This window comes from Rousettus aegyptiacus, unplaced genomic scaffold (genome assembly GCF_014176215.1).
Source record: "Rousettus aegyptiacus isolate mRouAeg1 unplaced genomic scaffold, mRouAeg1.p scaffold_m13_p_4, whole genome shotgun sequence".
Lineage (NCBI taxonomy): Eukaryota > Metazoa > Chordata > Mammalia > Chiroptera > Pteropodidae > Rousettus > Rousettus aegyptiacus.
Window position 1 is genome coordinate 20,725,415 of NW_023416307.1, and position 13,050 is coordinate 20,738,464.

Genomic DNA, 13,050 nt, shown 5'->3' on the forward strand with positions numbered 1-13,050 from the left:
TATAGATGTCCAACAGCTCTGGCACCACCTGTTGAAAAGCCAGTTCTATTGAATTGCTTTTGCACCTTTGTTAAAAATTAATTGAACATATTGGTGTGGGGCCTTTGCTTTCTTACAACCACCTTATTGATATTTCCTATCATTTGACAGCAACATCTGAAGAAGAAAAATGTTAATGAGGCTTTTGCCCAAACGAATCATGTAAAATAAATTATTTAATTATGAACTATTTGATAATTTAGAGAGGTCTCATTACACACTCATAAATCATCCTCAAGGCCTTATGGTCCTTATGAGAACAGAACATTTGGCCCATATCCCATCAAAATATTTCCCTTTACCTAAATAGAAAGACATGGGAAAGAGCGCCCGTATTATTTTTTTTCCCAAGGCCAACACATAATTGCGCAAGTTGGACTTTGTGGACTTTAAAGGGACGAGAAAAGTGATTGGCCTTTGGCAGGCTTCTTTTTTCACAGGCTTCAGTAGAAACGCATAGCTAGCCGCTCTGCCAGAGGGACTCAGGAGCCTGCTCTCACAAAGACCATAAGGGACATGTAAGGAAAATAAGCGGATCCTTTTTAGGGACATACCAAAGCCAGATAACTCAAGTTAATCATAGCACGATACAGCCAGTCTTAGAGCCAACTACTGTGAAATTAGCTTTGCTTCCCCTCATGTTTTGAAACATGCATCTGTATAAACCTGCCTGTGCCGATATCCCCACTTCCAAGCTGGGTCTGCCCAAATCCAGTGAATCAGCTCTGAAGTGTAGACGGCACATAGCAGTGACCAAGCCTCCGCCTCGGGCAGCCTGCTGGCCTGTCAGGCCCAGTGGAGCAGCAGAATGGAAATGTTTGGAGAAGTTTTTACGTGTCCATGGAATTTCGTTGCAGGAAACCACCAGAGCAGAAACCGGCATGGCTTACAGGTACTTCCTGATTGTAATATCCTCCAACCTGGGCACTGCACTGAAGTTGAAGGTTCTCGTTATTAAAGAAAGAAGGATCGAAATCGCAAAACATACGCGTATAGAAAGGGGAAAAGTAAAATGAATGCAGCGAGCCCTCTTCTTGGGCTGCCTTATTTTTTCAAGCTTTAAATTGTCTATTTCCTTTTTGCTCAAACATTTCTGTAAGAGATAGTTGAGCTCACCTGACCGGTGGAAGCTCCTATGCACAGGCTGCCAGTGGAAATATTTTTGACTTTAAATAGGTAGGTAATTTAATGGGTGATAGTGAGGAATGGGGACTCTATTCTTAAAGAAATTTATAAATTAAAAGTAGAATTTTTTAGCCGCTTAGGCTTCAGGGCTGTTATATTTTTTTTGTAAGCCTGAATCATGTGGTCTGTGCCAATGGCTCATAAACTAGTTCATGAAGCTGAGCTTGTTCTCCTTGAAATGACAGCACTTTTTATCAATGTAGTACAAGATAAATTACTGGTTATTCTCTAACCTTCCAATACCATCATTTATTCTGTGAAAGATTAACAAAAGGGAGAAATATATTTTTTTTTTCTGGTATGGGGTTGAGTGTGTAATCTTTATAAATTGCTCTGAGATGGGAAGCATCTTTCTCTTTCAGAGCAATTATTAGTCAAATCTCTATAAGACATGCTCGTGCTTAGCTAAATCACCCGGCGGCACCTGCACAAGTGCTTCTGTGACAAACGCCTGCAGGTTTAGACATCTGGGAAGCTGAGCAAAAGCTGTTCAGAAAGACAGGATGCTGAAAACCGAAAACTGAAAAAAAAAATATTTGTAAAATCTAGTTGTTTTGGATCAAGTCAAAACTTCTACTTCACAGCATAAGATTATTTTCGCATGGATAAGATGTTCCCAATGATCTCATTTTTCTGTAATTTAAAGGTCGGTTTTAATGTAGTGGCTAGTACTCTAGTTTATCAGCTAATTTGATTAATAAAGCAATTTGCAATGAGATGGCTTCTCTCTGGAGATCTAAGTATTTACCACAGACTCTTTATGCAATAAAAGGCTCATGCAGAAGAGGAATGAACTTTTCTAGGTTTATAGGGCATATAAACATAGGACATCCTACCCCATCATGCTTTAGAAGTGGAGCCTAAGAATTTTACCACCCTTGCAAGAGACCCTGTGGCTCCATAGACTGGGACGGAGGAAGGGATGTTATTGTTCTCCACCCACCTGTCCCGACTCTGTCCCCCAAGGAAGGGGCTTCTCTCTCGACCTCTCCATGTCCTCTCACTCTTTTCTCCATGCCTTCCTTGACCCTCAGCAGTGGCAGTGGTGGAATGTAGCCCGGGTAAGGATGGACTGTTTCATTTGTTGAATAAATAAATCTGCCTTTGCATCTTTGTCATGGGGTGGTATTACCATGAACTCTTCTATAAACCTTCAGAGGGCAGGCCTCTTTCTTTCAAAAGCCCTGGTTTGAATATCAGTTACACATCTTGTGATGTGTGCTGATGTTCAAACGAAGGTATATTCCAGGCAGTGTTTTTCAAATGATGATGAAGCAGAGGAATACTTTCTTCAAACAAGTAAAAGCAAAGGTGTCCTGGTTGAAGTTGGAGGCCTAGAGCCCACCTGCTTGAGGGGAGTACTCACCACCCAGCCTGGGTTCTCCATCCTCTCCACAGTTCGAAAGTACAGTTCTCAGGTGACTCTTCATAATGCCATGGAGAGCAAGGCTCTGTGACCTTGAGGATACCAGGTCCCTCTCAGAAGACAGGCTCCTGGGCCAGCCTATGCGCCACTAGTTCACACTCTGGTAAGAAATGAGACTTAAGAGATTATTCGCCTTGATTTCCCTATCTTGATTTCTGATCAGAATTTGAGGAGAAAAAAGTGCATTTCAATTGATAATTGGCCCAGGAAATAGCCAAGGCCTTGCATTATGATGAACTTGCCGCCTCTTTCTGATGCATCCCTTTGTTACCCTACCCCTCAACTCAAAGCAAGTCTCCTCTCTCCAAATTTCCATAGTACTTTGTCTATTCTTCTTCCAAGGCTCTTATCAATTAAAATTACTTGAAACATTCTTTTTGATATCGATAGGGAAAGATTTTTGAGAAGAGAATCCAGGTTCTCTTGGTTCCTCTGCAACTTAGCTTTTGACCTTGACTTCTTGTAAATATAGTTGGGGTTAGGTGAGAAGGTGACTTTTATATTCTTGCTTGTTTATCTTGATTTCCACCTTCCCCCTCAAACCTGTAGCTGAAACATAGAAATGGATAAGATAAAATGTCCTCAGAAGGGAAAGAAAGAATAAAACAGTTCTCAGCAATTCACAGTCTGTGTAGGTTTCCATGCTGAGTTTTAGGATTCTGAGAGCCTGAAAGAGCCCGGTAAGCTGTTTTCTCTTCCTAATTTGGTCGGATGCCATCGCAGCCTTCAGCCCAATACCAGCTGCTCGGGTCCCTCGATCATCTGTGAGAGAGCATTATGCTGTGTTTCCATGGAGACTTGGTTATATTTCTAACTCAGGGTGACCAGGAAGGAAAAAAAAAAAAAAACCAGTAAATATGCAAACACATGTATCAACTGAAAAGAAACTGGAGGAAATTGGTTGAACGTAGTGTAAAAAGTGCCAAGTTGCTATGTAGATCCTTCTGTTGGCTTAGAATTTTCAGCAAAAATAGAAGTTTTTTTTTTGTGGATTTATTTTATTAGTGACTATAAAATAGTCACCCAACAGGGTCCTTCAGAGGCTGAAAGTTAATCATCTTTATTACATAACGTTGAGCTAGATAGTAGGCCTGAGCTTGGGTCAAGGTTAAACTACATTGAGAAGTAGTTTTACGCACAAAGTACAAAAAATAGCTAGACTGAGTAAGGATGTTTAGCAAACACCCAGCTTTGAAGCAATTTTATAAAACTAACATTAGCCGGGATGAACTCAAACAGATGTAAAATGAAGGTCTAATCCAGGGGTCGGCAAACCTTTCCTGTGAAAGGCCAGATGGTAAATATTTTAGGCTCATGGGCCATTTCCACCTCTGTCATAACGCTGAGCTCTGCTGTTGCAGTTATTGACAATAAGCGTGGCTGTGTTCCAATAAAACTTTGTTTATGGACGCTGAAATTTGAGTCTCGTATAATTTTCTCATAGCACAGTCTTCTTTCTTTTCTCCTTAACCGTTAAAAAACATAAAAGCCAATCTTATCTTGCAGACCATACAAAAACAAGTGGCAGCCTGGATTTGGCCAGTAGGTGGAAGTTTGCTCAACCCTGGTATAATTATACAAGTTATGTATTTATTTGTTTGTATGTATTTATTTTTAAACCTTCTTGTGTCCAGAGTGCCCAAATGCATGTAATCCAGAATATAAAAATAAATATAGAAGGAAAAAAATGAGGTCAAGAAAGATTAAGAGCAGGAAGGGAAGATCGCCCGAGGAAGTGAGCATGCCATGTGTAAGCCGTGCACTTGGAGCTGGATTTGGCTCTGTGCCTTCTAGCAGCACAAAAAGGACTGTGACTGTTGCAAAGAGCTCTGTTTCCCTCGGGAGTCACAGTCCGTGAAGCAGGGAAGAGCCAGGTGTGCTCAGCAGTGGCACACCTCTTCCCGATCTGGAGATCAAAGAGAAATTTCTCTCATGGTTCTTCCTCTTTGTGTAATTAGTAATATCCTAAAAAAAAAATCCTTATAGTAAACACAGCAGTGAGGTTCCTATGGCTCTTTCCTATGGAGCCCCTAAAATTAATGAGGGTCATTGCGTCAAATAATAATTCATCAAAAGCAAGTGGGTGGATGGTAGAAGAGATGATTTTGGTTTAACAGAAACCACATTGATCAGTTTGAGATCATATATGCTTTAAAATTCTCTGATAATGATGACACAAATACTATTTTCTATTGTAGTGACAGGGCTTGTCCAGGTTCATGGAATGAAATGATTGTTTAAAAAAAACACTACATTTTTGCCAATTAAACATATGATCTTTTATATCCTTGAGCTGAAGGTGGGGAGAAGGTAATAAAAGAAGGAAAGGAGATGCAGGGGAAGTCTCAGAATTAGTATACGAGACCTTGGAGATAATCTGCTCCGATTTCTGGTTTAACAGCTGAAGAAAAGCGAGGCTCGGAGATGTTGGGTGACCAGCCTAAAGGTACAAAGCTGGAGCCTGGACCGCTGTCCCATGGGCCCCACTCCAATGTTTTCTCCACACTCTCCATATTTATTCCCAGCCCCCCCAACCCATCCCACCTCGTGGCAACACACATGCACGCGCGTGCACTCACACACACGCCTAGCACACAGCCGCCTGGGAATGATGCTCCAAGTCCTGTGACATCGCCGCATTCACCATCCTGCTCTGGTCCACTTTTCCAGGTGCTCTTCTGTGGCTCTGCCCTGGAACCTGCTTCCGCCCACTGCTTTGCACACTGGCACTCCATCCCTGCCCCAAAACACCAAGTTTCACTCATCATTACTTCCCTTGCCTAGAATGTTCGTTCACATCTCTCCAGCCTAGGCGAATTCATCCCACAGTCTCTCCCTTCTCTCTCATGGTAGGACCTATCTTTGCTCCATATAGAATTTGGATTATTAGTTGTGTATGTGTATGAGTGTCTTATTCTCCAAATTATGCTGTTGTCACCTTGAGGAGAAGGACCAGAGCTTATAATATTTTGTAATCTTCCCATGCTTTGTGCTTAGAAAGTGCTCAATGCATGTGTATTGCCTGATTGGGGTACATCCATTCAGAAGTTTGGGGGACGAAAAGAAAGACACCAAAGAGCAAAAAGGAATCTCGCTTCCCCCTTTAATAGTGCTCTAACCCCATATTTTCTCCTGTATCTTAGACATGATGTGCTGTTTAACCTGGCCGAGCTTTAGTTTCTTCATCTGTAAAATGGGCCTAATTCAACTCACCTCACAATACTGTTGTAAGAATTAAACGAAGTCACATATTCGCTGCCAGCCAGAGTGGGAGCCTAAAAAACTGAGTTTTCTTGCTCCAACCTCCATCTTAACCAATCCTAGGAATCCATCATTTAGTTATCTTTCAGATTTCAAAGAAAATGTGTATAGTCATGTAGAGAGAGGGAGCAAATAAACACCTACACCATGATTCTTCTACGATTCTGAGCATATCATCCTTCCTTCCTCACTCGCCTTTATACATCTTTTTTTTTTTTTCTATAAGAATATATCCTTAGGATCTATTGAGAAAGTGTTTTTTTTTCTTTTTCTTTTTACCTTACACGTGGCCTTCTATTTAATTAAAATGGTGTGTTAGAATAAACTACAATCCAAATGGTGTAATGTGAAGATAAAATCATCTTTTATCAATCTGTGTATTTCTAGGGCCTAGCATTGTGTCTAGAACAGAAATATCTGAGACAGAATGAAGTGAAAAGAGTGAAAACTCCCACTTGTGTCTTGCAGCTCCTCTCCCATCAGCTTGCCACAGTGTCTGAGAATTTCTTTGACTAGAGGCATCAGTTCTGTCGAAGTGGAGTCTAAGCTAATGGGCAGCAGACCAGGATGGAAACAGGACATTGGGCGGGCCTGACCTAAAAAAAAGAAGAGGGAAGGAAGGTTCTAGACTCGATCAAGAGAAAAGCTTGGGTGTCAGAACCCGGCTTAGTGCTACACGGTGTCTGTGCAGGGACACAGGAGGGAAGGAACTAAAGAAGAGGACAGGAAAGCTGTGAAGAAACCTCACTCACCCACTAGCTTTTCTCAGACATCTGGGCAAAGTGGAAGCAAGCCTTAACTGACAAGAGTTTTCATTGATCTCTAAATAAAGATTCTTAAGATAAGTAGGAACTAGTTTTTCATTCTGAAACCTTCTCCCTGGGTTCTGTCAGAGTGAGAATGCCGTGTTCTAGCTGGAGGATTTAAAGACCAGCTTCTTCCCTCTCCTTTTCTCTGATCCTCCGCTTCCTTATCTGTAAAATGAAAGTAGCAAGCTGTTCCTCACAGGATAATACTATTTGTGCGAAGGGGCGTAGAGTGACCCAAGAAAGAGTCTTCTCCTCTTGCCTTTTCTGCTTTTCATAATTTCTGTGATAGGGTGCAGAAACTGAAACTTATTTTTGTTTCTAAATTAAACTCACGGTCATCCTTGCAGACACCCTCCCTCTTCACAACCCCTCTCCTCCAAAAATCTTTTCTTGATGTCTTCCCATGACCTGCTTTTTCCTTGGAACACTTGGCACACTCAGATTTGCTTGGAAAGTAGCTGTGGCCATGACCGTGAAAATAAAAAGCCTAGAAAAAATGTTACCTGCGCAGAGGGTTGTAGTTTGTACATTAAAAAAAAAACAAAAACAAAAACAAAAACCAAAAAAAACCCTACATGATTTATTTATTTTAAACTGGCCTAATTTTGATCAGTTGGGAGTCTGTGCTAATTTGCTCTGAGCTCTCTGGCTGTGGCTCTCCTGGCACCATTTCTGGAGGGACAGGGTGACACCCGGGTGGTTCAGACTCAAAACCTATGTGATTACTTGAAACCTGAAACAACTGCTGGTAAAGGGCCCAGAAGGCTTAGTGAAAGAGGCCTATTCAGAGGAGGGCAGAATGTTTTTGCCCTATTGACTGGAACAGAAGTTCTAAAACAAGTACGTTTTAAAAATGTCAGTTTAGATAGGAAGTGCTCTAAAATTTAAGCAAGAGTGAGAGACTAGTGCCACTTGGGTTTGAATTTTATTTTCTTTCTATTTTGAAATTCCCGCTTGTGGTTTTCCAGGGGGAGAAGCTGTTTTGTTTGTGTAGCCTGATGAAAACATTGGATATTCAGGGCTCGAAAACAACACTGGCTTAGATGAGCGCGTAGAAGTTGTTCACAACGGTTTCATATCTGAAAAAAGAAAATCCACATTTCGTAACCTATTTTTTTTGCTAAGGAGCCGCTCTTGATAAAATAAAATCAAGAAAAAACTATTCCTGAATTTCCATGCAGTGTCTGTGAGTGCCGCTAGGATGCGCTATTTCACAAAGGAAATGGCGCTTCGGGACCCATAACCTCAGCCAGCAGAAATCTTTACCCCGACGACCATCCTGGACCAGAACTTAAATTTGAATGGATGTATTTACCTTGATTGTGAAAATTCAGAAGCTTTTCTTTTAATACCTCATGGGAAATTTTCTATAGTGAAAGGGGGAAAAAAAGAAGCTATGGGCACAGTTATACTCTCTAGATTCTGAGAAGCCCAGATCGTAGAGCAGGCATGTTATTACAACCTAAACCTATTTGATATCTGATAGAGCACATTTCCTATATGTCCCAGAGTTTCCGAGCACAGGGCATTCTGAACCACACCACAGGCCTCTGCAGGGGGCTGGTGGAGAAAAGATAGGCAGACGTCTCCCCCACTTGGCCATCTTTTCGAGAATGTGCTGTTAATGTCTTTTGTCTAATCTTAGATGCAGGCGCATTTTGCACAGCTGTGAGGCCGGAAGGTGTGTGTTATGATGGCCTTCAAGAAGGAGGCGGTTCAGAACCCAGGAATATTCTTATAACCATAACCCAGCAGGTCTGGCTCAGCACCAAATTAGGAGGTGGAAGAATGATGGTTCCCTTTCTCCTCTGTATCCAGGGCCCATTTTCGCTTATCGTGGACTCTCCACCCTTAGCACTTTAGCCTCTATCCAGTGACCCCTTTGCCTGTTTTTCACTGGTTATCAACCGATGCTTCCTGATATTTCAATTATACATCTTGTGTTGTATCAATGTTCAGAAAAAGATATGTTCTCGGACAGTGTATTTCAAACAATTATGAAGAAGCAGTAGAACCCTTCATTCAAACAGGGGAAAGCAAAGCTGTCCAATTTAAGTTAGGGGCCTGAGAGTGTCTGCAAAATATTTCATATCCAAAGACACGAACCTTTAATGGTGGGAGGCCAATTGATAGATAACCTATCTATTCTTAAAACCAGATCAGATCTTTTTTTTTTTAAATCTTTTTATTTGAAAATAATTTCAAATATACAGAAAAGTTACAAGAATAGTAAAAACAACATGTTATTCTTTAATGTGTTGTTAACATTTGGCCCCATTTGCTTTAACTTGGCTCATGTTCTTACAGGCTTGCTCCCTGCAGCGCCCCGACCTCCACTGTATTTTTCTACGCCTTTACATATGTTATGGCCCTTTACCCCTCAATACCTCCTAAGAGTAGAGCTATTTTTAAAATATACTCCCCAGGACAATTACCAACTTCAGTTAAATTCACGTAGTATGATAGTTCAGTGGGAAAGAGGGCTGTGACTACTTGCAACGCCTGCTTTGAGTTGCGAGGTGGCGCTGTAAAGCTGCACAAATGCTGGTCCTAAGGTCTCCTGGTTACTGCCAGCAGTTCTGTGTTGGAGACTGCGTTACCCAACAAGGGCCACCACATTTTCATCCCGAACTTTAGGTCCAAAGCTGAGGTGGATCTCGAAGACTTACTGACTTAACTGACCTACAGAAGTTCAGTCGTCTGTGCTGTCATCTTCGCTGACCCACGTGCACTGGTGGGGGAGGGGGCGGTGTTGAGAGTCCCCAGAAACCGGAGTAAGGCTCAGACAGACAGGCAGGGTGGGAAAGTAGCGAGGGCCAAGGTTACAGTTACCTCAGACTATCCAGCCCTGAAGTCAGGTGGAGGTGGGCCAGGGAACCACTCCAAGAGGCTGGAGAAGCAGCCAAAGGGAGAGGCCTATTACGAACTGGCTCCCCACTGGACGAGCGCGGATTCCGGAAACAGGTTCTGGTGCACCCAGTGTGGGAGAGGTGGGAGTAGCTGAGATGCCCCAGCAGCCAGGGAAACAGGCTCTGAGGGGGTTAGATGTAATATTTATAGACAAAGGAGTTTTGACCCAATTGTCTTAAGTGTATTTTTTCCTTCCATGATATTCCTTTTAATTTGTTAAGGCAGAATGAGATAGAAGCTCTGACAATTGTGGCGTGTGGGTGTAGAATGTACAGCTCATTAAGTATCTAAGCTCTTGCTTTAGCATTTGAAGGGTCTGTAACAGGTCATTGATTCAGTCTCCTTTCGAAATTTTACAGCGCTCTATAATTCAGCACGTGGCGATAACACGTGTGTTTAGAAGATGGTTATGGCTTTAAAAAGGAGCTATGATTGCTTCCTGGGACGATCATTGTGTAAGACGGCACCTCTATGCATAAATTCTCAAAAGGTGAATCCTTACCAACCTTCGTAACTTCTTCCTAAGATTTATCACATTAGTGCTTCCCTTCGTTACCCCTGTTTTTCCTCTTAGCACTTTTATTTGTTTATTTCTGTATTGTCTGTCTCTACCCCTGGAGCATGAACTCCAGAAGGGCAAGGATTCCATCCATACGGTTAATTGCTGAATCCCCAGAACCTGGTATCTAGTGTAAAACTCAGTAACTATTTGCCAAATAAATGAATTATTAAGCGAGAGTATAACAAATAAGCCTTCGTAGTTCACGGGCAGACAGTCTGCTGGAATATCAGACACGGGGCATTGTTCCGCCCGACTCTCAGTCTCGTCTCTCCGCCACTCACTTCCTAATTCCTCTCTGCTAAAAGCACCCATCGTGTCCTCATTCGTAATCATGGACAGCATCGTTCTCACGGGAAATAGGTCGTTAAATCTTGGATTTTAAGATACTTCAAAGTTGTCTGCCACACTTTTCATAATGTCATAGGTCCATTTATATTTGTTTCTCCTCAGACATCCATCTCGTTTCACTTCTCATTCGCTGATTTACTTCACTCTGTTCGCTGGACTTTCCTCCATAAAATTCACTGAGATCCGTATTGGGATCTTGAGTTAAAATGACCAGAACGAGACACTCAGGGCTTTTGCCTGTGCATGTTCCTCACGTCCCCCTGCATGTGGTGGTCACATTCCCACATTACGGAGCCATGGGCCCCTCCTTCTCCACCCCTTCCCTCCACAAGCTCTTCCCCTTCCTACTCCTTGCCCATCAATCCCATTGGCTAGCCCTCTGTTGTTTACTCTTTTCTGATCATTTTCCATTTCCATCTCATTATAAGAGGGGCATCATCTCATTACATTATTCGGATGTCATTTTGCAAAAGATGGGAGACAAATCTGGAGAGTCAGCCCTCCTAATGGGATTCCTGGATGACCCATCATCCTAAATACACTAGAAGATTTTCTCTCTACTCAGTAATTGTGTATGATTGTGAATGCTGATTGGACCTTTTTCTTCTTGGTATGGGTCAGACTTTCCCAGAAATGATCTGGCCTACAACAAAGGAACTTTAGCAGGTGATCGGTGGTTGCAGGGTGGCATCTTGGTGGCATCTTAGATCTTCATGGGGCTTCTTCCTTGGGTCTGGCTCCACTCTCCCTCCTGGGCCAGCCCCCCACCTGTCCCACCCAGTGGTAGTGGGAATGAGCAATGGCAACATTAGGGTTGCATTCCACTCGGGAGGTTTCATTGCCTGAAGGAGCCTGGGTGAGACTCAGAGGCAAAGGACAGAGTCCAGCTATCTGCTTTCTGCTCCTTCCTCCAACCATTTCCTCTCCAAGGACCTTCCATTTCTGACTCCATGTTCACGAATTCTTGGTTTCTGGAAGTGCTGCATGGGTTAAATATTTTCCTGGTTACAGTTCATGACCCTTTAAATTGTTGAGTAATACAAAAATACATTCTCTTAGGAGATGGAGGATTAGGTTCATGTGGCCAAATTTACTAATCCACATTTTATAATTCACTGGTGGCAATCTTTTTATGAAGTTATTTTGTATGACCACTAATTAGTCTTTGCTGTTTTCGTATACAATCTATTTTATTGCTGTTGTTGAACTATTTAGCTTATTTCTTCCCTAACATACATGTAGTTCACGGGCAGACAATCTGCTGGAATATCAGACACAGGGCATTGTTCCTCCAGACTCTCTATCTCGTCTCCCCACCACTCACTTCCTAATTCCTCTCTGCTAAAAGCACCCATCGTGTCCTCATTCCTAATCGTGGACGGCATTGTTCTCACAGGAAACAGGTCGTTAGTTAAATCTTTCGTTCAAGAGCTATTACTGAGTTATCAGCCGTATTATACACTATTCCAGGCATTTGGGACTCAGCATTGAACAAAACAGACTGAATTCTCTGCTTTCTTGAAGATTTCATTCTAGTTGGGGTAAGGTAAGCAATAAATTAACTAAATAAATAGAGCGTGTAACATTTCAGAACTGATAAGTCCTCTGTAGAAACACAGAGTATGGAAGGAAGAGGAGTGCATGTGGCAGGGCATGGTTGCAATTTTACATAGTATAGCCAGGGAATGGCTCACTGAATAAACCTCTGTAGCTTCATGCTCGACTCCTCCTAAACTACCTGGCTGAGAACAGAGAAGCAGAACACTCTTGGCGCAAGAAGAGGGGAGTAGATTGTGGTGAGGCAACCTGCGTATGCCCACCACATTGTCTAATGACCACATATGGAGGGGACGAATGTATCATAAGCTGGCGAGGTAATGAACTCATGGTGATAACATTCCAGTTAGTCAATTACCTGGGTATTGGGAATGAGGCTACCGTACCCTTAGCCAGCTATATGCTGTCTCTATTCCTTGAGCTTTGGATCTGGTTTTTGGTTCTTCTTCTGCTCTTAAATGCTCTGACTTTTTATGTATAAAGGGACATTTTCCTCTGTTAGTCTATATCTCTGGTAACTTGTGCTACTTAATCACATGACTAAAATAAGCAGAAATCTCATTTAACTAACGGTAAGAAGGGAAACGTTGGCTTTAAATGCTATTTAATTTAGTCTGGAAAGTAATGCATTTTTAATAAGTAACACATTAAAAACCCATAAAGTGGTTTATTTGTAAGGTGGTTAGCCACCCCCACCATTACCCCAATAACTACAGTCAAGTTCCATCAACTACTCAGTAAGCACAATTATACAAATGCCACATTTCATTTTGCATCTGATTATAGTATTTCTCCCTCCACACATACTGTGTATGCAGAGAGTAAGTGCACAGAATTTCATAGTCTGCAGAGATATTGGGGATAATTTAATATCACCTCTTTACCTCCAAATAATTTTACAAAAACATATTCTGAGATCCAAAGAAGTTAAACAATCTGCTAACAGTCATATA

The 13,050-nt window shown here is 42.0% G+C and overlaps 1 protein-coding gene across 2 annotated transcripts in view; it reads left to right on the top strand.

The window, feature by feature from the left end:
* Nucleotides 1-474: 474 nt before the first annotated feature.
* Nucleotides 475-13,050, top strand: part of KCNAB1 (potassium voltage-gated channel subfamily A member regulatory beta subunit 1) — a 300,767-nt gene continuing 288,191 nt past the window's right edge. The window contains exon 1 of one of the 2 annotated variants that reach the window (XM_016138700.2): nt 475-931. In XM_016138700.2, the coding sequence (XP_015994186.1) occupies nt 690-931 (242 nt within the window). In that variant the 5' untranslated portion in view covers nt 475-689. The remainder of the gene's footprint in view (nt 932-13,050) is intronic. The other variant, XM_036220020.1, reaches the window with a different exon arrangement.